At 46.4% G+C, this 25,229-nt stretch overlaps 1 protein-coding gene across 1 annotated transcript; it reads right to left on the bottom strand.

The window, feature by feature from the left end:
- Positions 1 to 5,035: 5,035 nt before the first annotated feature.
- Positions 5,036 to 5,920, bottom strand: LOC125527561 (glycine-rich cell wall structural protein 2-like). The gene has a single exon (XM_048692106.1). It carries the CDS (start codon positions 5,888 to 5,890, stop codon positions 5,252 to 5,254), a length of 639 nt encoding a protein of 212 aa, XP_048548063.1. The 5' UTR covers positions 5,891 to 5,920; the 3' UTR covers positions 5,036 to 5,251.
- Between the last annotated feature and the right edge of the window lie 19,309 nt (positions 5,921 to 25,229).

The raw sequence follows: 25,229 nt of genomic DNA, 5'->3' as shown, positions 1-25,229 counted from the left end.
AAAACGATGTCGGTCTCCTACCCCCTCCTGCCGCGCCCCTACCCGACAAACTCTCTCGAGGCCACCCAAATTTACCAAGTTAAAATAGCGTTGTCGTCGAGGCCACCCCAAACCCTTGACGCATTATCGAGGCCACCCCAAACCCTTGAAGCGTTGTCGAGGCCACCCCAAACCCTAGAGAAGCGTCGAGCCACTAATATGATTCCTTATTGTGATTAGCTAACTAGTTCTACGTTTGCCACTAATATATCCATCTGTCATGTTTGAATAATAATTGACATGTTGTAAATATTTGCAGAAACTATGGAGCACCCCCGAGACGAAGCAACAGAAGCGGTGTTGGGGGACATAATCGCAGCCGGAAATGATGTCGTCTTGTCGTTTCTCAGCGACACCGATGGTCTGGAAGGACAGGGTGAAGAAGCAGGCTACGGTGGTCGAACAATGGAGGAGGAAGGACATGATTATGATGGCTCCGGTGACCGAATGCCGGTGGAAGAAGGACATCATGATGACGGCTCCGGTGACCGAACGGAGTCCGACCAGGTATATATATTAATTAAGCATTTGCTGACTATAGCTAATTGATACATTAATTGCTTTTGGTATGTACACATATTAATTAATAACTCTCGTATTTCTTCTTTTTTCTAGCCCTCCAGATCAAGCACAACTTCGGTAAAGAGGCGAGGCCTGAAGAAAAAGTTATGCTCGGATGAAAGGTTTGAGATCACAGCAATCGCGCGCGATGGCCAACCGATTGAACCCATCCAGACAAAGGAAGCATTTGCTGCTCAGTGCGGGGTTCTTGTTAGGGACAAGATCCCGATCAGCATCCACCAATGGTATAAGACGGCTAAAGATGACCCTGAGGTGTCTTATGTCAACAATATGCAGAAAGATGATCTTTGGACCACGATGAAGGCAAATTTCACCCTACCGCCAGGGGAGGATCCGGAGAAGCTAGTTAAAGAGCAATCGATCAAGTCTCATGCGCTTAAGAAGATGGAAGAACTATTCAGGAGGTGGAAGAATGAGCTGAAAACAATATTTGTCGACAAAGAAGAGACACCAGAATTCACCGGCCGGTATGAGAAGATTAGAGATCACTGGGACGAATTTGTGGCCCACAAGACATCAGACAAGAGTAAGAAGATGTCAGCGACAAACAAGATAAATGCTGCGAAGAAGAAGCTTCACCATCGCATGGGGTTAGGTGGCTACCTCAAAGCCCGGCCGTTGTGGGCCAAGGTTGAGAATGACCTGGTTGATAAAGGGGTCGAACCAGAGACATTGAACTGGCCAGACCATTGCCGGACTTGGTTCTTCGGGGTTGACGGAACCTTGGACCCTGTATCAGGGAAGTGCCGTTGGACAAATGAGCAACTGTGAATACCCGTCATGAAGCTTCGGTAGTATATCGATGCAGCGCAGCAAGGGACGTTCGTTCCAGACAGAGAGAACGACGAGCTCACAATGGCCCTCGGGAATCCTGAGCACCCTGGACAGACACGAGGCATGCCAGGCTCCGTTTCGTGGAAGGTTGGGTTTCCGGACGCAGACGGTTACAAATGCCAGGAGATGAGGAAGAAACTGGAGCAGACCCAAATGCAGGCGCTGCATGCAAGGGTACAAGCGATAGAGGAATGAGAAGCAGATGGCAGCAAGCGACCTGCCGAAGCTTCCCCCGAAGCTACCCCGCCATCTCAGCGGAGAAGCAGCGTGGCTTCCACCGAGCTGCTTCAGCTGGAGCCTGTCTTCATGGCTCCTGCTAGCTACCCCGTGGATGCTATCACGGAGTCTCAACATTGCTACCTTATGACGCAATGGATGAAATTGAAAGTCAAGGCGGCTGTTGGCTTTGTTGCACCTCCTAAACCTGGCGCAACTTTTCACTGCCGGCCGATTCCAGAAGGATATGCTAGGGTAATGGTGGATGAAATAACTGGTGGATTTGAGGACCTCGAGTTTGACCACCCTACGAGTGAAGGGGGGACTGGGCTGGGTTCTTCTCTGAAGACTCCATGCCTATGGCGGAAGGAGCTCATCAACCTTCCAAACTGGACGCCTCAGCCTCCTCCTCCACCTCCGGCGAGTCAGGGCACTCCGCCTCCTCCTCCGCCTCCTCCTCCGGCAAGTGATCAGGGCACTCAGCCTCCTTCTTCGGTGCGTGGCGGCACTCTGCCTCCTTCTCCGCCTGCGCCGGCGCACCCGAGCAGCCAGCCTTCTCCGCCTCGCCAGCAAGGGCGGAAGAGACCCACCGCCGCTCTGGCTGCTCCGGCCTGTCGTAGTCCTTCTCCTCCACCTCGTAAGCAACAAAAGAAGGCAGCCGCAGCCGCTCCGTCTGCTCCAGCGTCTAGCAGTACAGCCAGAGGCGGGAGGCAATACAGATTCGGTCCATCTCTCAAGCCTCTAGAGAAGTTACCATACGAGAGGACTGCAGAGGAAACCACGAAGATCGTGGAAACCAAAGTGAAGGACTTCTTTGATGGGGTGAAAGTAAAGAAACATTCACCTCCGGAGGAGAAGATAGATTCAGTGAAATTAAAGCGCACTATCAATGCCCTGAGGAAACCACCATGTCTCCGTCGAAAAAAAACTATGAGCGCATTACTGAAAAGGTATATATCGAAGCAGAGTGGTCGGGAAGTACTATCAGTGATCGAAGGTTAGCAGAACGCCGAGCTGGGAAAAAATTCCCAGCTCGGCGAACAAGCGAACCAATCGTGCCCCTCGCTCAAGGTGTCTAGCGATATCGTCGCTACTGATCAGAGGATGGTGCCCGGTTATACCAATCTTGAAGATTACCTGCCCGACGATGTACATTATGAATTCTTGGAGGTGGACGAAGACAAATACCACTACGGGAAGCCTCTCGTCAAAGATGAAAAATCTCTAGCAACGATGATGCGAAGATTGCATGATTGGTACGTGAAACAAGCAGAGAGTCTGGGGGGACGAATACTTTGACGCTGAGAGTTAAAGAGGAGCACGACCTCGTTGGAATTGATCTGTTGTCTATTCCATTTGAGGAGTTCTTCTAGTTTTTTTAATCAAAAGGCCCTCGATAAATTAACTGTCACTTACTACTGTATGTTCGTACTACTCCTGTCATTAAGTCTCTATATATAGCTCAGCTCTTTCATTGCATGTATTTATAATTATCCTCATTATATTATGCAGATTGAAGATCGTCGAGTGCAGAGAAGCAGAAATATATGATATTGGGTTCATTAACACAAATCTCATAGATGAATATGTTGTTAAAAAGAATGCCAAAGAAGCCGAGGCCAACTTGCTCAAATCTTTGGTAATAAATCAAAACAAAGATAAAATACTCTTTCCTTACAACGTCAAGTGAGTGTTATTGTCTTGTGCATATTCGGTTTCCCTTATTACTTGAGGTTATAGTAATGTAATTAATTGATGAGTTATGCATGCATGCGCAGTTTCCACTATATTCCCATGGAGATTAAGCTTGAGCAGGGACTAGTAATCGTCTTAGACTCGAGACGAAAAGATCCCAAAACCTATGCGGACATGACTAAAATTCTCAACAAGTAAGTTCAATCGATCATTATCGCACCATATCGGCAACTTTTTGTTCATTTCCTGATATCTCAAGTAATAATTATTATCTTTGTCTTGCAGGGTTTGGAAAAAGTTCACCACAGAAGCTCCGGCACTGCCAAAGGAGCTGCGATATACATAACCGAAAGCAAGTACTAGTAGCTAGCTACTTCCGCGCATCTCCCGTTGATTCTAGCTACTTTCATCAATGCCATTTATAATGCTTCATTATCAGTTTGATTGACCTCTATTTCTCGTAAAGTGCTTGTGGCAGGAATAAGGGATGATTACTGTGGATACTGCGTGTGCGAGTTCATCTACAACGCGACTTGCAAAAATAAGCGGGGCTACTCTCAAAGACAATTTGATGTGCGTAAGCAATAATATTCACAATTTCATTTTATTACACCATCATTTCTGTTGAGTTTCATTCATATATATGTATTAACCCCCTTCTTCAAATTAGACGTGGCGGATGCGGAATGAATTCCTACCAGAAGATCACATGAAAGCAATTCAAGAGGAATTGGCGGGATTCTTTTTTGACCACGTCATCAATAAAGCCGGTGAATATCATGTTGAAGCTGAGTTCTTATATAATTAGGGGAGATTATATTGTAAGAGATCTTAATATTGTATATATGTAGCCAGTAGCGTCGGATAGATATACGAAAAATTGTTGTTCGCGCAATCTCTCGGAGAAGTAGAGGTCGATATCACTTCTCTCGATATGCATGACGAACTTCTGCACTTAATGGTTTCCTTCATTTGCTTACTAGCTAGCGTGTCGAGGGCCTCTCTATACGTATAGTACGTAGTGTCGACCAAGCACGGAGATAAGAGAGGACACTTCTCTCTATTAATTAATTAGCTACCTAACACAATATATGAAACACCTTAATTAACCATACAAAACCCCCCAAATCCCCCATCCCCCTTTCAAAAAAACAAAAATCCTAGCCCTTGAAAAGCTGACGCGTGGATGCCTTTAAGTCCCGGTTGGTGCCACCAATGGGGACCAAAGGCCCTCCTGCCTGGGTTCGCCGCAGCGGCCACGTGAAGGCCCATCTGTCCCGGTTCCTATAAGAACCGAGACTAAAGGTCAAGGGCTTTAGTAATGACCATTTAGTCCCGGTTCCTAAACCGGGACAGATGGGCCTTACGAATCGGGAGAAATGGCCCTTTTTCTGCTAGTGAGACTAAACCAGCTTCTAAATTGCACAAAAGTGAGCTGACAAGTGCCAGATTAAGCCTGGCAAAAAAAGAGGTTTCAGTATCCAGGCACGCTGGTTTATAGGCTGAAACCATGTGTAAACAAATTGTATGTGGCAACTGCAAAATGTGCAGAACATATATTCAGAAACAAAGTTCATCAAATGGTTTCTCTGATCCTTCTTCAGGAACTGTATGTTATATGATCTGTCAATCACCCGGGTTGTAGAAATTAATGGATACAGTCATACAGGAGTATGATGATCTCTTTGTAAAGATCGCTTATTTACTGGACTTCGCCAAATAAGTAAAGCAGCAACCACCACCAAAGTACAATATTAATCACATACACTCAAACTTGCATCTTCAGTAGTAGTAGATCAGTGAACAACAAGCTCATCACTGTCACTCACGGGAAGACTTTTTAACTATATACTCTTGAATACTTGAGTTTTCCATGGAAGTGAGATCAGTGGTGTCCATTTACAAAGCCACCGCCGGAGCCGTAACTGTATCCAGAGCCAGACCCAGAGCCATAGCCAGAGCCTCCACCTTGACCACCTCCGCCGCCGCCTCCATATCCTCCACCATATCCACTGCCAGACCCGGAACCGTAGCCTGAGCCCCCGCCAGACCCACCACCTTGTCCGCCACCGCCACCACCTCCGTGCCCGCCACCACCACCACTAGCACCACCGCCATAGCCAGAACCCTCACCGGACCCATGCCCATAGCCTGCACCACCGCCACCTTGGCCACCACCGCGTCCTCCGCCACTGCCGCCACCGTACCCACCGGCGCCGCTCCCGTAGTCAGAGCCCTCCCCAGACCCATACCCAGAACCGGCGCCTCCACCCTCACCTCCACCGCCTCCACCGCCACCACCATGGCCGTATCCACCACCGCTAATACCTCCTCCACTTCCAACACCCTCGCCATACCCAGAACCAGACCCTGATCCACCATAGCCAGCACCACCACCTCCACCGCTGCCTCCACCACCGCCTCCTCCGCCAGGACCGTATCCCAGGAGGATTCGAGCGTTGGTGCTCGTGCCTATGCTAAGGAGGACAAGAACGACAATGGCCAAATGCTTGATGGTAGCCATCTTCGAGATGCTTGCCGACTGGTAGCTCGGTTCAGGTATACTTGGCTGGTCTGTGAGTGTTCTAGAGCTGCCGTATTTATAGGGCGCAATCGTGCATGGCCTGGTAGCTCGAGATCAATCGTGCATGAACTGTGCACGTAGACTTATGGAATTAACTGGACGCTCTGGATACGTGTGAAACCAGGACCAGGGGAAAGCGCAGTACTAGTGTTAGTGGTTGTATGTTGCCTTCTTTGGCACTTAGAGAAAGGAATAGGTCGGTGTGTGATGTTACAGATTTTCTTTTCTTCGCAGAACTTCTCTACTCCTCTGTTTCTAAATATATGTCGTTTTAGAGATTTTAATATAAACTACTTACAGAACAAAATGAGTGAATCTACGCTCTAATATATATATATGGCCGGTCTATTCTGATAATATTATCAGAATAACTATTCTGATAACACTTCCGCACTGCACGCTCAACGCAAGTGCACGTCATTGTTTGAACTAAGTGTGCTGCAGTACTGAGGCGAGTGAACTTCCCGTGGCAAAAAACTGCACGCGGTGTTTTTTCTGGTACTGTTTTCTCTCTAGTTTTTTAACCGTTTGTCGGAACGAGGCGTGTAATATATCATTGAAAAGCTATGGATTAGGCACAACTTCTCCATGTTGAACACTTTTCGAGATTCCTCACGGTTTAAGAGCAGATTTGAAAATGGGGCAGCCCACAACGAGTGGCAGCGAGCGTTTTTTCACATTTTTTTTCTAAACCGCTTGTCGGAATGAAGCAAATGATACACCATTGGATAGATATCGTCGAGGCGCATCTTTTTCATATCTATTTCTTTCTCTAATTCCTTACGGTTTAAGAGCAGTTTCAAATTTACTAAATCGCGGAATTCTGTTCTTTTGAAAAAATTTCAATTTTCGGTACTGTTTTTGCTCTAGTTTTTTAACTGTTTGTCGAAACGAGGCGTGTAATATGTCGTTGGAAAGCTATGGACAAGGCGCAACTTTCACATGTAGAAATAGTTTTAAGATTCCTTATAGTTTTAAGTTAATTTTGAAAATCATGTGGCAGACGACAAGTGGCAGCAGCCGTTTTTCGTGAAATTTTTACAAACCGGTCGTTGAAATGATTCAAATGATATGCCGTTGGAAAGATATCGACGAGGCGCAACTTTTTTCATGTAGAACACTCTCTCTAATTCCTTACGATTTAATAGCAGTTTTAAATTTACCAAAATGCGGACACTGTTTTTCGCGACAACCAAATCGACGTGGGTACTTCATCCGACTGAAAACCGCACTGCATCGGACGGAAAACCGCACTGCATCAGACGGGCAACAAAACTGCATGGTTTCTTTTATTCGAACGTAATTTTTTCAAGGACGAGAAAGTAGAGTGCACTTCACGTCGGGTGTAAATGAACCACAACACTATCAAGAAGTGAACCACATTATTTTTTTCGCTTTCCATAACAAGTTTTTTGCACTTATTGGATGAACAACTTCACACGGCCTACCGCACTGCTTCAGATGAAAACCGCACTGCATCGGATGGGCAAGCGAGCTGCATAATTCCTTTTGTTGGACGTAAATTTTCTTCGAGTTTTTGTTGTCTTTTTTTCTAACGTTTTTGTGATTGAGAAGGACCGCAGAAATGATGGAAGGGAACCACGACATATATCCAAAGTGAACGTCGATGTTGAATGAAGTGAGTTGCATGTTTTTTTACATCATTGCCGTCTGCTCTGAACCATGGGAGTAGTGCACTGCACCGATAAAAGAAAACCTCTTCGTGGGACAAAAGTGAACCTCTTCGATAAAAAATCATACAAAAAAATTAGGCAGTAGAAAAATATTTTCACTGCAGCACACAACCATACGAACTGCATGGGCTACATCTGCCGTTGACCTGGTACTCTGCGCATTACATACAGGCATACATGTCTGCGACGGAGAAAAATCTATAAAAAATGACACCATACAGGCATATAGGTACACACTCACACACACATACATTGCCGTCCACTACGCCCAATTCAGCACTGAAGCACCATGAGCTATAAACTGCACTGCCAATGCATAACCAAAGCTGAATGTAATAACATTACTTGCACTCGAGAAACTTAGTCAGAATTTAATTTCTGAAGTTTCTTAACACACAGAAAACTCCAAACTACACTACATATCTGGAATGGGTAAAAACTCCAAAGTGCACGGCCACAGATCCGAGCTCTGAATCCGAGCTCAGGCATGTGGCCATGATGCCGCCGCTGTGGAGGGGTGGTGTCGCTGCTCTTCCATCGGGAGTCACCGGCGAACTGCACGGCCACGACGAGCGTACTGCATGACCGTTATGTATAGGGGTGGGGTTTGCTCTCACCGGTGTCAGGGAGCTGCACGTACCGTGTTGATGAACTGCACGGCCGCCCAGGGTGCACTGCACGGAGAGGGTGAGAGGAACTGTAGGTAGACACGTAGCGGGGGCCTCGTCGTCTCTTTCTAGAGGTCGTTGATGCCTAGCCAGCGATCTTGTGGCGAGATGGAGCCACGTGGGGGAGGGTGTGGCCGTTCGAGATCCCTCAGGACGCCTGGATCCATCGTCGGAGGGTCGTCAGATGTGGATGGACCTCCTACCACCACCTCACCGGTAGAAGCCCAGTGGAGCACCCCTTGATGTGATCTAGTGGCATGGGGATGAGGCTGCCAACCGGCGCGGTATTCGGCGAACTGCAGGTAGGGGAGGAGTTAGCTGCGGGGGTGACTGCCATGAACTGTAGGTAGGGGAGGAGTGAGCTGCGGGGGTGACTGCCGCTGCTAGGGGGAGGCGATGGCGGAGTGGGTGGGAGCACCTGATTTGGATCCGGAGGCAGGCGATGTGCATCCGGTCTCTTCGGCGTGGATCGTAGCGGCTCGATGGGGGTGGGGATGAGAGGATGGGGTGCTGAGGCGTCGGGCAGGAAGTGACTGCTGGGGCAGGGTGGGTCCTGGGCGGCGGAGGGAGGAGGAAGTTGGAGCTGGGGTGCTCTTGCTGCGCGATGAAGGTGGAACGGGGCGAGGTACCAGAGAGAAGAGAAAGGTGGGCATCAGGGGCGCTTTGCCGCCCATGGCGAGGTCGGGGTGGCCTACCTCGTCGTGAGGTGCAGGCGCGCGGGAGGGGGGTGCGGATGCCCGGGATGGCGCCTGCGGGGGGCATCGCGGCACGGTTTGACCAGGGCCGCCTGGATCCTTCACCGGAGCGCCGTCGGAGGAGAAGGTGGCGTGGATTGGAGCCGCGTCGCCTGGGAGGATGGGGTGGTCGGGGCGTCGTGGTGGTCGGAGCTCCGTAGTAGTTGGCGGCGTCGGGGGAGTGGGTCGTGGGTGAGGAAGAAGGTAGCCGGGATGGGGTGGGGGAGGTGCAAACGGATAAGGTTTGGACGTGGGGGTGGGGTGGATTTTGTTTTTGTTGGGGCGGTTCGGTTCGTAGGTGGACGCAGCCTGAGGTGTTAGCAGAATAAGCGAAAGTGTTATCAAAATATAAATAAAAGTTAGTACAAGGAAGTATTATCATGTGTCGTGTTAGTACAAGGAACACATCAAAAATATAAATAAAAGTTATATTCTAGTCTGTAGGTCATGATTACAAGCATAGGGCCGAGCGAAAAATGGGTCGCCGTCATTGCCTCTTCTTCACCAAAGCCGTGAAAAACTTATTGTAGTAGAAAATCGACGTGCTTCGCCTTCGATGAAGGAGGAGCAATAACAGCACCATGGATTCGGCTCATTCCTACGTAATCCTATAAGACCCACTAGAGACACATTTCCATACATTTTTTTTGACAATGCTAGACCCACCGTCGAAACGGGGGCCAGACAAAGAGAATCATATTTCCGCCGCAGTCTCCTTACAGGCGGCGTCGCGACGAATCACCTTTCGTGCTTTAAGCACGCTCGAAATTCTCAAGAATGGGAGAAACGGAAAGAAGGGGTGGACTGTGTAGGCCCATGCACGCTGAACCCCAAAGAAACGGTGCCGAACTCACTCACACTCGCAATCAACAGCAGTCATGCAAGGTGCGCTGCAGCTTGCGTGCATGTTTGGCCCGCGCCATACCTTGAAATGCAAGCGACCGGGCGAAGCTATGGATAGACGAGATAGGTCGGTTACGCGGGTGCGCGCGCGTTGTGGCTGTGGTTCGTTCGACCGAGTGCGGTCGTTAGGTGGGTCGGCGTGGTGCGATGGTGGCACGTCAAGCTAACCCACACGGTTGTCGTGGTGCAGCTGCATGTTCACCTACAGTACAGACACATGGCATCTTTTCCCGTCGTGGTACGTGCGGCATGCTGTAGTTTCAACCGCAAGTGCAAAGGCCTTCGCGACATGCTATAGTTTGAACGCATGCTAGATTAGCAATACAAGAGATGAGTGGGTGGACTGTTGAGCAAGTCGCCAAACCAAAAACTTTACCTTCGACGGAACTTGTATCTTCCACGGGGACGACCATCTCTTCTGTTAACTCGTATTTCTATGAACTAGCTGAACAGGAAAAAAAATAAACGAGATAAAATATTTGCCATTTTATTGATTAAGAAGAGAGTAGCCGGTTAATTAAACAAAAACCGGATGAAAACCTATATTACAAACTGGGCACACACAGACGACCTCTGGCCACAAACGCCAAACAGTCAACCGAAGCATCAAGGGTAAGGCAGCTCCGATTTTACTAACGAGCTTCACAAAAAAGTTACAAGCCTGGCACCGACCTAGCACAATTCAATATCCAGAGAGCACTGCGCGTTGAAAACTGCCCTTATGAAGTCATCGTTGCCATAGTGGCCCCACCGTCCGCAGCTCCGACTTCTCTACCAAAGTCAAAAATCAGCATAGGTGCACCTATTGGCGCATCGAACAGTCGACATCAGAAGGACAAATTGGGACTCGGCTCCGCTCACCACCGTAGTGCTCTAGTCGTTGCCACTCCCAAATGACCGTACTTTCAATGAATATGCATCACATTTTGGCTATCCACAAACACACTCTTAAATGCAGCCATTAATTAGTCTCTTGGATGTCATCGGTCATATATCATGGAAGTGATCTAGCATAAAAAATAATGGAACCATACATGCATGTCTGTGCTAGTTGTGCTAAATTTTCGTTTGGCCAAAAGGGGCTTATAGCAAGGAGACCTTTTGTTTTCATACCTCTTCATCTTATGTGCTGAAGCATTTTCTATTTTGCTCGCTAAAGTTGATCTGGAGGGCTCGTTGGAAGGTGTGAAAATCTATGAAGAGGCATCGAGAATAAACCCTCTTTTCTTCGTGGACGATTCGCTCATTGTGATGAAGGAAAATGTACAATCAACAAATAAGTTGCTGAAATTTTAGCCTCTACGAGCGGCACTTGAGATAGGAGATAAATAAAGCCAATTCGTTAGCTATGTTTAGTAAGGGGACGCCGTGTGGCAGGAAAACTTCAGTGCATGCAGTTCTCGGGTTTGCTCAGGAGTCCTGAAACCAGTGATATATCGGTCTCCCGGTGCATCTTGGTCAGTCAAGGAAATGGGAATATGAGTACTTAAAAGAGCATATTTGGATGAGGATTCAGGGTTGGAAGGAGAAGCTATTGTCGAAGGCAGGTAAGAGATTTTGATCAAGGCGGCAGCCCAAGCCCTCCCTACTTACGCTATGTCTTGTTTCAGTCTGACAAAATTATTGTGTGAGGAAATTAGCAAGCTCATATGCATATATTGGTGGAGTCGATAGCAGGATGAGAATAAATACCACAGGATTAGTTGGGAACCTATGACTAAGGCAAAGTGTGAGGGGGCATGGGGTTTAGATACTTGCACATTTTCGATCTAGGAATATTAGCAAGACAAAGTTGGCACTTGTTGCAGTCTCCAGATTCTCTTTGTGGCGTTGTCCTCAAAGCAAAGTATTTTCCAAACTGCACTATATTGGAAGTTGTACGAAACGGGTATGTCATATACATGGAGAAGCATATTGAGGGAACTTAATCTGACGAGAGAGCGTGTTATATGGCGTGTTCGGGACGGTGAATCTATACATGTATGGGGAGGTACAAGGAGGCTGGCTTTAGGTCGAACTACAATTATGGTTCAGCTGAATCCTCACTAACTTGGGGGGAGGGGCTTATGCCGGTTTTTGAATCAGAATTGGTAGCCAACACTCATCAGGTGTTTACCTCCTCGACAACGATGGGGTGTGGCTCCCCTCTTCATGACCAGGACAATGGTCCAAGACGGTGACTTGCTCCCCCATCCGTAGTCAGCTATGCCCCAACAGTCTTGATGACATGGCCAGGGACGCAACTGCAGACAACAACGACACCTATACTCGCCATCGCCTGCCTTAAGTGATGTCATGGCCTTGACCCCCCCTCGGGTAGCGGGGAAACCCTAGGTCTAGGCAGCAGTGACATCCCCTCCTTGGAGGGGTTGCCTGGGTGTGTATGGTGTCTAATGGAGCAGAGGTTGGTCTAGGTTGTTAAGACACCCAAACAACGTTCAAGCAAATGTATCATGCCTTACTTTCAATGGAATTATAGACCCACAAGTATACCTAGCCATGGGCCGGGCCGGGCTTGGGCTGGGCCTAAAAAAGCCGATGGCAGAAAACTGAGGCCCATGCCCTCCCAGGCCCTACCATCTGGCCTACTTTTCAAGCCCAAGCCCAGCCCATCTAGTAAAAAGCCCTGAAAAACCCTTAGGGTTTCGGGCCGTGGGACGGGCCTCTTCCTTAAAATGCCAATATATATGTCAAGCCCAAGCCCATCCAAGCCCGGCTGGTGGGCTCAAAACTTGGGCCCAAGCCCGGCCCATGGGCAAGCCCATCGGGCCTAGACCTTGGATTTTAGGGTCGGGCCTGGGTGGACCGTGGGCCGAAAGGGCCGGTGTCGGTTCTATATCCGGCATATATCGTAGTAGGGGCCCTAAGCTAGGCATCTTGGAGCGATGGTAACATGGATACGAGATTTTACCCAGGTTCAGGCCCTCTTGATGGAGGTAAAACCCTACGTCATGCTTCTGATTGTATTCATATCGGTGTAGTACAGAGTACATGTATCTACCACCAAATTGTTCTAATGAATATTAGATGTTGTCTATTGACTAGCCTGGCCTCGGTTTATATAACACACCAGAGGCCTAGGGTTTAGGAGAGTCCTCGTCTTGTGTGCCAAGTCTTGTGGGATCTCTCTTGTATGCGGCATGGGCTGCCCGAAGTGGCCCATGAGTGAACCGCCATGGGGTTCCTTGGCCCGATCCAGCTGGTCGGGAGATGACGTGGTGAGTACCCCCTAGTACAGGACACCATCAGTAGCCCCTTGAACCGGTCTTCAAGTTGGGGACGCTCCTCGATTCTTCCGAACTGTTCTTCATCTTCGGTCATCGGTCTTGGAAACTGATTCAACAAATCTTCTCATCTTCGATCTTGAGGATCTCCAAAGTGAATCCGAAGAGTTTACACGTTGGGTATCCGAGGAGCCCCTTTAAGTTATTGGCCTTTATCAATGCCTTGTTATTTTTTACGCCACACCTCGGGTATGAAGTTGTTCCCATGCGGCGGTGTCCTCTTGCGTCCGAGCTTCAACGCTGGACTGCATCCGAGCTCCAATGCCGGACTATATCCGAAGTCCAACACCGAACTGTATCCAGGTGTCATAGATCACCTTGGCTTGAAAACACTAGTAGAAAACAGGGCTTTGGTTTGGGCATGGCAAGCCCATTAGTCCCGGTTCAGTCACGAACCGGGACCCATGGGGGCATTCGTCCCGGTTCGTGAGCCCAGGGGGCCGGCCGGGGCCTCGTGGGCATTGGTCCCGGTTCATATGGACCCATTTGTCCCGGTTCTAGGCATGAACCGGGACCAATGGGCCTCGCTCCTGGCCCATAACCATTGTTCCCGGTTCTTGGCTTGAACTGGCACAGAAGGCCGGGCTTTAGTCCCGGTTCTAGCCACGAACCGGGACAAGTGAGTTGCCTATATATACCCCATCGCCGCAGCCCAGCACTCCACAGTGCTCTATTTTTTCTGGCCGGCGAGGAGAGGGCATTTGGGTGCTCTAGCTCACCTCCTATGCACATGAGGTGTTCGATGAAATGCCCGAGCCACACTAGTTAAGCTTTCTCCTGTCAAAGCTCGACCTCCAAGATCCATTTTCCCTTAGATTTGCATAGGTTTAGCGGTCCGTCACGTCCCGTCCCCGACTTCACCGCCATCGATCTCCCGCGCCGATCTCATCGCCGGTACCACCGTGGTGAGCCCCTTGTTCTTATCTTCTTTCTAAAAGAAAATAATTCTAACTTTAGATAGATACTTGTCTAATTTCTAACTTTTATTATTGCTTGTTATTATATAGTGCGATGGTTTTGGTATCTGCCCCCGTCGGCCCTCGTCCTGTCTATGATTCAGATGTGGTATATATTATCTTTTTATAACTATTTGGTTCATTTATTGTTTATGACAATTGTGCCGACCAATGTGATATAGATTTTATTTATCTAGGAGGTAGTTGAACCGGAAATTCCAACCGACCCTATTGTCGAGAGGTTAAATTTAGTTGAAGGAAAAAAAACAATTACTTGAAGGAAAAAATAAAAAATTGAGGAGGAGAAAATGATATTGGAGTTGCATGTTGCAGATGTCGTCGATGATCACAAGATCAAGATGGATGCAATGCGGTTGAAGATTAGAAAGATTAGAAAATATGCCATTCATACCGAGGCTTGGTATCATTATGCCGTTGTATCAATTTTTACCTTGGTTGTGATTATAATCGCATTTGTTGTTTCATTGAAAGGTTTTACATAGTTTCAATGTATGGTTGAACTAGATGCTCTAGAGAGCTATATGTTGTTCAATGAGAACTATGTATGTACTTTGCTTTTAATGTGATGATGAACTTCTATTAATTTGGTCACTTATCTATTCATGAGAGCTATATGCTGCCTTCAATTTCAGGGTCTTATAGCTCAAAATAATCAGTAAATGCATGAAAAATAACAAATGAAGTCAGAAAAGGGTTGAAAATTGATGATGTGGCTTTGAATGGTGCATTTTGAACACAGAAAAACTACGTAGTTCAAATAAGTTAAAAAAATGAAATCCCTTTGTAACAGACGAGTTTCCATATGAAACCCTGATACTTCGAAAGAGATTGTCCGTTTTGTACATGAAGTGCATCCAGTTTTTGCCGTAACCCTCTCTAATTTCTTGCACATGCTATATGGATGCAATGACGATACTAGGCCAACTTTCAACCTTTTCAGAGTTCATTTGAAATGCTTTTCAATTTCAGGGTCTTATAGCTCAAAATAATCAGTAAATGCATGAAAAATAACAAATGAAGTCTGAAAGGGTTGAAAATTGATGATGTGGCTTTGAATGGTGCATTTTGAACACAGAAAAACTATGGAGTTCAAATAAGTAAAAAATGAAATCCCTTTGTAACAGACGAATTTCCGTATGAAACCCTGATACTTCAAAAGAGATTGTCCGTTTTGTACATGAAGTGCATCCAGTTTTTGCCGTAACCCTCTATACTTTCTTGCACATGCTATGTGGATGAAATAATGATAGCAAAAAGAAAATTAACTAAAAAACTTTTATAAAACTCTAATAGCAAAAGGAATGAACTAAAAAGCTTTTATAAACCTCTAGTATTTTTTAAACTAAAATTATATAAAATTCATGCCACTGAAACTATCAAAGTATTTTCTGTTCAAAACATGAAAAGCAGAAAGAAACAAAATAAACTTTAATAAATAAGTAGAAACAAAATAAAATAAAATAAACTTTAATCAAATAAATAAGTAGAAACAAAATAAACTTTAATAAAGTAAATTAAATAAACTTTAATAAATAAGTAGAAACAAAATAAAATAAAATAAAATTTAATACAATAAATAAGTAGAAACAAAATAAAATAAAGAAGTAGAAACAAAATAAACTTTATAAAAGTAAAATAAATAAAAATAGCAACAGTAAGTTTTTTGTTGTAAGTAGAAACTAAATAAAATAAATAAAACAACAAAAAAATAAAAAAATTGCCACCTACTGGGCCACCACGGCCTGAATATGACTAGAAACCCAACCATGGGCCAGAATTCAGGCCCGTAGGAGGCCCAGTAGGCCCACAAGTAGATCGTGACAAATTAGGCCCGAAAGCTTGTAGTTGAGAGAAGCTCAAGAGGGTTGGCGCAGCAGCGCTTATAAACCACTCTCGAGCTCTCTCAACTAGCGAGGTGGGACTAAACTTTCGGCTGCGGCGCGGGCAGCACAGTGCCTTTGGTCTCGGTTGGTGCCACCAACCGGGACTAAAGTGGTGCATTGGTACCGGTTCGTGGCACCAACCAGGACCAATGTCCCCCCTTTAGTCCTGGTTGGTGCCACCAACCGGGACCAAAGGCCGCCGCTTCCCGCCCTTTGGGCTGGTGAAAAGAGACATTTGGTCCTGGTTGCTGGCACCAACCGAGACGAAGGGGGGCATTTGTCCCAGTTGGTGCCACGAACCGGGACTAATGCTTGGACTATATAAGAAACACTTGTGAAAATTTTCATTTCATCGCCATTTGCCCCCCCTGCCGATGACGCCGAGCTCATAGACGTCGTTAGGCTGCTCCACCTCGCCATCGCCGCTGCCGCTGCCAACGCCGTCGCCTCCTCGAGCCCTCGCCGTCCTCGTCGCCGGCATCCCCGAGCCCGCCGTCCTCGTCCCCGTCGCCGCGTGCCTCCCTGAGCCTAGCCTCCTCGTCCCTGTCGCCGGGTGCCGCCCCGAGACCGCCGTCCCCGTCACCGCGTGCCGCCCCGAGCCCGCCGTCCTCGTAATCGGACTCCTGCCATCGCCGCCCCCCTCGAAGTGAGCCCCCCTTCCCATGGTCCCGATCAAGCGCCGCTCTTGCGCCCGAGCGCCCGTTGCTCTCTGCCCTGCTCCATGGACGCCGCCGGCCCCGACGCATTGAAGAGCAGAAGGAGAGGAGAAGGAGAGGAGAGGAGAAGGAGTGGAGCAGTAGCAACATGATGTCTACTACACAACCTTCTTCTTGTAGACGTTGTTGGGCCTCCAAGTGCAGAGGTTTGTAGGACAGTAGCAAATTTCCCTCAAGTGGATGACCTAAGGTTTATCAATTCGTAGGAGGCGTAGGATGAAGATGGTCTCTCTCAAGCAACCCTGCAACCAAATAACAAAGAGTCTCTTGTGTCCCCAACACACCCAATACAATGGTAAATTGTATAGGTGCACTAGTTCGGCGAAGAGATGGTGATACAAGTGCAATATGGATGATAGATAAAGGTTTTTGTAATCTGAAAATATAAAAACAGCAAGGTAACTAATGATAAAAGTGAGCGTAAACGGTATTGCAATGCATTGAAACAAGGGCTAGAGTTCATACTTTCGCTAGTGCAAGTTCCCTCAACAATAATAACATAATTGGATCACATAACTATTCCTCAACATGCAACAAAGAGTCACTCCAAAGTCACTAATAGCGGAGAACAAACGAAGAGATTATGGTAGGGTACGAAACCACCTCATAGTTATTCTTTCCAATCAATCCGTTGGGCTATTCCTATAAGTGTCACAAACAGCCCTAGAGTTCGTACTAGAATAACACCTTAAGACACAAATCAATCAAAACCCTAATGTCACCTAGATACTCCAATGTCACCTCAAGTATCCGTGGGTACGATTATACGATATGCATCACATAATCTTAGATTCATCTATTCAACCAACACATAGGACCTCAAAGAGTGCCCCAAAGTTTCTACCGGAGAATCACGATGAAAACGTGTGCCAACCCCTATGCATAGGTTCATGGGCAGAACCCGCAAGTTGATCACCAAAACATACATCAAGTGAATCACGTGGTATCCCATTGTCACCACAGATACGCACGGCAAGACATACATCAAGTGTTCTCAAATCTTTAAAGAGTCAATCCGATAAGATAACTTCAAAGGGAAAACTCAATCCATTACAAGAGAGTAGAGGGGGGGAAGAAACATCATAGGATCCAAATATAATAGCAAAGCTCGCAATACATCAAGATCATACCACCTCAAGAACATGAGAGAGAGAGAGAGATCAAACACATAGCTACTGGTACATATCCTCAGCCCCGAGGGAGAACTACTCCCTCCTCGTCATGAAGAGCACCGGGATGATGAAGATGGCCACTGGAGAGGGATTGCCCCCTCAGGCAGGGTGCCATAACGGGTCTAAATTGGCTTTTGGTGGCTACGGAGGCTTCTGGCGGCGGAACTCCCGATCTATTATGCTCCCCGATCGTTTTAGGGTATATGGAGATATATAGGTGGAAGAAGTACGTTAGGGGAGCCACGAGGGGCCCACAAGGGTGGAGGGCGCGCCCAGGGGGTGGGCGCGCCCCCCTGCCTCATGGCTTCCTCGTTGCTTCCTTTACGTGGACTCCAAGTCTCCCGGGTTGCTTTCCTTCCAAAAATAAGTTCCGTGAAGTTTCAGGTCAATTGGACTCCGTTTGATTTTCCTTTTCTGCGATACTCTAAAACAAGTAAAAAACAGAAAATGGCATTGGGCTCTAGGTTAATAGGTTAGTCCCAAAAATCATATAAAATAGCATATAAATGCATATAAAACATCCAAGGATGATAATATAATAGCATGGAACAATCAAAAATTATAGATATGTTGGAGACGTATCAGCATCCCCAAGCTTAATTCCTGCTCGTCCTCGAGTAGGTAAATGATAAAAACGGAATTTTTGATGTGGAATGCTACCTAACATATTTCTCTAAGTAATTCTCTTTATTGTGGCCAGAATATTCAGATCCATAAGATTCAAGACAAAAGTTTAATATTGACATAAAAATAATAATACTTCAAGCATCCTAACTAAGCAATCATGTCTTCTCAAAATAACATGGCCAAAGAAAGCTATCCCTACAAAATCATATAGTCTGGCTATGCTCCATGTTCACCACACAAAGTATTTAAATCATGCACAACCCTGATAACAAACCAAGCAATTGTTTCATACTTTTGATGTTCTCAAACTTTTTCAATCTTCATGCAATACATGAGCGTGAGCCATGGACATAGCACTATAGGTGGAATAAAATGGTGGTTGTGGAGAAGACAAAAGGGATAAGATAGTCTCACATCAACTAGGCATACCAACGGGCTATGGAGATGCCCATCAATAGATATCAATGTGAGTGAGTAGGGATTGCCATGCAACGGATGCACTAGAGCTATAAGTGTATGAAATCTCAACAAAAGAAACTAGTGGGTGTGCATCCAACTTGCTTGCTCACGAAGACCTAGGGCATTTTGAGGAAGCCCATCATTGGAATATACAAGCCAAGTTCTATAATGAAAGATTCCCACTAGTATATGAAAGTGACAGCATAGGAAACTCTCTATCATGAAGATCATGGTGCTACTTTGAAGCACAAGTGTGGTAAAAGGATAGTAGCATTGTCCCTTCTCTATTTTTCTCTCATTTTTTTTATTTGGGCCTTCTCTTTTTTTATGGTCTCTTTTCTCTTTTTTTTATTTGGGCTTCTTTGGCCGCTTTTATTTTTAAATTTTTTAGTCCGGAGTCTCATCCCGACTTATGGGGGAATCATAGTCTCCATCATCCTTTCCTCACTAGGACAATGCTCTAATAATGATGATCATCACACTTTTATTTACTTACAACTCAAGAATTACAACTCGATACTTAGAACAAGATATGAATCTATATGAATGCCTCCGGCGGTGTACCGGGATGTGCAATGATGCATGAGTGACATGTATGAAAGAATTATGAACGGTGGCTTTGCCACAAATAGATGTCAACTACATGATCATGCAAAGCAATATGACAATGATGAAGCGTGCCATAATAAATGGAACGGTGGAAATTTGCATGGCAATATATCTCGGAATGGCTATGGAAATGCCATAATAGGTAGGTATGGTGGCTGTTTTCAGGAAGGTATATGGTGGGTTTAAGGTACTGGCGAAAGTTGTGCGGTACTACAGAGGCTAGCAATGGTGGAAGGGTGACAGTGCGTATAATCCATGGACTCAACATTAGTCATAAAGAACTCACATACTTATTGCAAAAATTTATTAGTTATCAAAACAAAGTACTATGCGCATGCTCCTAGGGGGACAGATTGGTAGGAAAAGACCATCTCTCGTCCCCGACCGCCACTCATAAGGAAGACAGTCAATAAATAAATCTTGCTCCGACTTCATCACATAACGGTTCGCCATACGTGCATGCTACGGGAATCACAAACTTCAACACAAGTATTTCTCAAATTCACAACTAATCAACTAGCATGACTCTAATATCACCATCTTCATGTCTCAAAACAATCATCAAGTATCAAACTTCTCATAGTATTCAATGCACTTTATATGAAAGTTTTTATTATACCCCTCTTGGATGCCCATCATATTAGGACTAGTTTCATAACCAAAGCAAACTACCATGTTGTTCTAAAGACTCTCAAAATAATATATGTGAAGCACGAGAGTTCATCTATTTCTTCAAAATAAAACCACCACCGTGCTCTAAAAGGATATAAGTGAAGCTCTAGAGCAAATGACAAACTACTCCGAAAGATATAAGTGAAGATCAATGAGTAGTCAAATGATTATGCAACTATATGAAGACTCTCTAACATTTAATAATTTCAGATCTTGGTATTTTATTCAAACAGCAAGCAAAGCAAAAGAAAATGACATTCTAAGAATGGAAAACATATGTGAAGAAGCAAAAACTTAGGATCAACCGAAACTAACCGATAGTTGTTGAAGAAGAAAGGTGGGATGCCAACCGGGGCATCCCCAAGATTAGAAGCTTGAGACTTCTTGAAATATTATCTTGGGATGCCTTGGTCATCCCGAAGCTTGAGATTTTGTGTCTCCTTAATTCCAATCATATCACGGTCTCCCTAAATCTCAAAAGCTTCATCCACACAAAACTCAACAAGGACTCGTGAGATAAGTTAGTATAAACCATTGCAAAAACCTTATCATACTCTAGTGTAGCAAATCACTAAAATTATTATTCAACATTGCATACTAAATGCCTCTGCATATTTAATAGTCCTATCCTTAAATAGAATCATTAAAGAAGCAAACATATGCATTTTTTCATAGCATTTTTTCCATTTATATATGTATGTGGCTATAGATGGATATATATGAGAAATGATGATCCATGGAAAAGTTTTATATATCTAGCTAGGAAAGGAAGAAGAAGAAAAAAATGAGAGGAAAAAGGAAAATAAGAAGAGGAAGAAAGGAGAAGAAGAGGAGAGGAAGAAGAGGAGAAATAAATAAGAAGAGAAAAAAGAAGAAAAAGAAGAGGAGAAGAAGAAAGGAATAGAGGAGAAGAAGAGAAAATTTCCTCTATTCCTTTCTTCTTCTTCTCCTCTTTTTTTTCTTCTTTTTTTCCTCGATCTTCTCCTCTATTCCTTTCTTCTTCTCCTCTTTTTATTTCTTCTTCGTCTTCTTATTTTTTATCGGGTATGTCGTTGTCGATATACCCCCATCCCGATAACTTCGTTTAGTTTTAGGATTATTTTAGTTTATGTTTAGTTTAGGAAGAAGGAAAAGAAAAAAGAGAAGAAGAGGAGAGGAAGAAGAGGAGAAATAAATAAGAAGAGGAAAAAAGGAAAAAAAAGAGGAGAAGAAGAAAAAATAGAATATTTTTCTATTTTTTCTTTTTCTCCTCAATTCCTTTCTTATTATCCTCTTTTTTCTTCTTTTTTTTCTTCGATCTTCTCCTCTTTTTCTTTCTTACCCCTCGGCCCTCTTTCTCGACCAAAAATCTCGAGGACACCCAAACCCTAGAAAAAAACAATGTCGGCCTCCTACCCCCTTCCGCCGTGCCCCTACCCGACAAACTCTCTCGAGGCCACCCAAATTTACCAAGTTAAAAGATCGTTGTCGTCGAGGCCACCCCAAACCCTTGACGCATTGTCGAGGCCACCCCAAACCCTTGAAGCGTTCTCGAGGCCACCCCAAACCCTAGAGAAGCGTCGAGGCCACTAATATGATTCCTTATTGTGATTAGCAAGCTAGTTCTACGTTTGCCACTAATATGTCCATCTATCATAATAATAATTGCCATGTTGTAAATATTTGCAGAAACTATGGAGCACCCCTGAGACAAAGCAACAGAAGCGGTATTGGGGGACATAATCGCAGTCGGAAGTGATGGCGTCTTGTCGTTTCTCAGTGACACCGATGGTCTGGAAGGACAGGATGAAGAAGCAGGCTACAGTGATCGAACAATGGAGGAGGAAGGACATGATTATGATGGCTCCGGCGACCGAATGCCGGTGGAAGAAGGACACCGTGATGACGGCTCCGGTGACCGAACGGAGTCCGGCCAGGTATATATATTAATTAAGCATGTGCTGAGTATAGCTAATTGATGCATTAATTGTTTTTGGTATGTACACATATTAATTAATAACTCTCGTCTTTCTTCTTTTTTCTAGCCCTCTGGATCGAGCACAACTTCGGTAAAGAGACGAGGCCGACGAAAAAGTTGCGCTCGGATGAAAGGTTTGAGATCATAGCAATCGCGCGCGATGGCCAACTGATTGAACCCATCCAGACAAAGGAAGCATTTGCTGCTCAGTGCGGGGTTCTTGTGTCAACGGTATCCACCAATGGTATAAGCCGGCTAAATATGACCTTGGGGTGTCTTATGTCAACGATATGCAGAAAGATGATCTTTGGACCGCGCTGAAGGCAAATTTCACCCTACCGCCAGAGGAGGAACGGGAGAAGCCATTTATAGAGAAATTGATCAAGTCTCATGCTCTTAAGAAGATGGCAGAACTATTCAGGAGGTGGAAGAATGAGCTGAAAACAACGTTTTTCGACAAATAAGAGACACTAGAATTCACGGGCCGGTATGAGAAGATTAGAGATCAGTGGGACGACTTTGTGGCCCACAAGACATCGGACAAGAGTAAGAAGATGCCAGTGACAAACAAGAAAAATGCTGCGAAGAAGAAGCTTCACCATCGCACGGGGTCAGGTGGCTACCTCAAAGCCCGGCCGTTGTGGGCCAAGGCTGAGAATGACCTGCTTGATAAAGGGGTCGAACTAGAGACATTGAACTGGCCAGACCGTTGCCGGACTTGGTTCTTTGGGGTTGGCGCAACCTTGGACCCTGTATCAAGGAAGTGTTGTTGGACGAATGAGCAACTGTGAATACCCGTCATGAAGCTTCGGCAGTATACCGAAGCAGCGCAGCAAGGGACGTTCGTTCCAGACAGAGAGAACGACGAGCTCACAATGGCCCTCGGGAATCCTGAGCACCCTGGACGGACACGAGGCATGCCAAGCTCCGTTTCGTGGAAGGCTGGGTTTCCGGACGCAGGCGGTTACAAATGCCAGGAGAGGAGGAAGAAAGTCGAGCAGACCCAAATGCAGGTGATGCACACAAGGGTACAAGCGATAGAGGAACGAGAAGCAGATCGCAGCAAGCGACCTGCCGAAGCTTCCCCCGAAGCTACCCCACCATCTCAGTGGAGAAGCAGCATGGCTTCCACCGAGCTGCTTCAGTTGGAGCCTATCTACACGGCTCCTGCTAGCTACCCTGTGGTTGCTATCACGGAGTCTCAACATTGCTACCTTATGACGCAATGGGTGAAATTTAAAGTCAAGGTGGCTGTTGGCTCTGTTGCACCTCCTGAACCTAGTGCAAATTTTCACTGCCGGCCGATTACAGAAGGATATGCTAGGGTAATGGTGGATTAAATAACGGACGGATTTGAGGACCTCGAGCTTGACCACCCTACGAGTGAAGGGGAGACTGGGCTGGGTTCTTCTGTGAAGACTCCATGCCTATGGCGGAAGGAGCTCATCAACCTTCCGAACTGGACGCCTCCGCCTCCTCCTCCACCTCCGACGAGTCAGGGCACTCCGCCTCCTCCTCGGGTGAGTGATCAGGGCACTCAGCCTCCTTCTCCGATGCGCGGCAGCACTCCGCCTCCTTCTCTTCCTGCGCCGGCGCGCCCGACAAGCCAGCCTCCTCCTTCTCCGCCTCGTCAGCAAGGGCGGAAGAGACCCGTCGCCACTCCAGCTGCTCCTGTGCGTCGTAGTCCTTCTCCTCCGCCTCGTAAGCAAGGAAAGAAGACAGCCGCGGCCGCTTCGTCTACTCCGGCGTCTAGCAGTACAGCCAGAGGCGGGAGGCAATACAGATTTGGTCCTTCTCTGAAGACTCTAGAGAAGTTACCATACGAGAGGACCCTGGAGGAGAACGCGAAGATCGTGCGAGCCAGAGTGATGAACTTCTTTGAAGGGGTGAAAGCAAAGAAACATCCACCTTCGGAGGAGAAGATAGATCCGGTGAAAGTGAAGCACACTGTGAATGCCCTGAACAAACCACCAAAGTCTTCGCCGAAAGGCAACTATGAGCGCATTATTGAAAGGTCATTTATCGAAGCGGAGTGGTCGGGAAGTACTGTCAGTGATGAAAGGTTAGCGGAATGACGAGCTGGGAAAAAATTTGCCTAGCTCGGCGAACAAGCGAACCAATCGTGCCCCCCGCTCAAGGTGTCTAGCGATATCATCGCTAATGATCCGAGGATGGTGCCCAGTTATATCAATCTTGGAGATTACCTGCCCAACAATGTACATTATGATTTCTTGGAGGTGGACGAACACAAATACGAGTACGGGAAGCCTCTCGTCACTACAAAAAAAAAGACACATCCATGGCATTTTGGGCCGAACGAAATTTTTTTTGTCATACTTATGACACTTCTATGACGGTAATTGTGACAAAACCCGGTATCATCATAGATGTGCTGGGTCCTACTTCTATGATAAAAATCATGACAGAAAATGGGCTTTTCGTCCTGGGCGGGCCGGAGATGCAGCTGCATGACATTCTTTGGGCCATCCATGACGGTTAAAACCATGATAGAAGCGAGGGCGAGGAAATATCGGGGTGTTCCCGGTTACGGTGGGTGGTCGGGGTCGAGCGATGCGTGTTTCTCTCGTACACGCACGCGCGTGGGTGCGAGGCGTTGGGCTCTAACTGAACCCGAGTGAGGCGTTGGGCTCTAACTGAACCCAAGCGATTGTACTACAGGCTACGCATTACTGAACCCGAGCGATCGATCGATGGCTACTGCTGCTAACTAAAGCCGATCGATGTTGCCTCTGGATGAATAGTGAGTGTTGCTGGGGGGGTTTGGATGAACAGTTCCCGGTGGGGGTGGATGAACAGGACCCCGTGGTGTTGCCTCTGGATGAACAGTGAGCGTTGCTGGGGGTTTGGATGAACAGTTCCCGGTGGGGGTGGATGAACAGGACCCCGTGGTGTTGCCTCTAGAT

The sequence above is a fragment of the Triticum urartu genome, chromosome 1 (assembly GCF_003073215.2).
Source record: "Triticum urartu cultivar G1812 chromosome 1, Tu2.1, whole genome shotgun sequence".
NCBI classification, from domain to species: Eukaryota; Viridiplantae; Streptophyta; class Magnoliopsida; order Poales; family Poaceae; genus Triticum; species Triticum urartu.
This window is presented reverse-complemented; position numbering and strand designations above follow the sequence as displayed.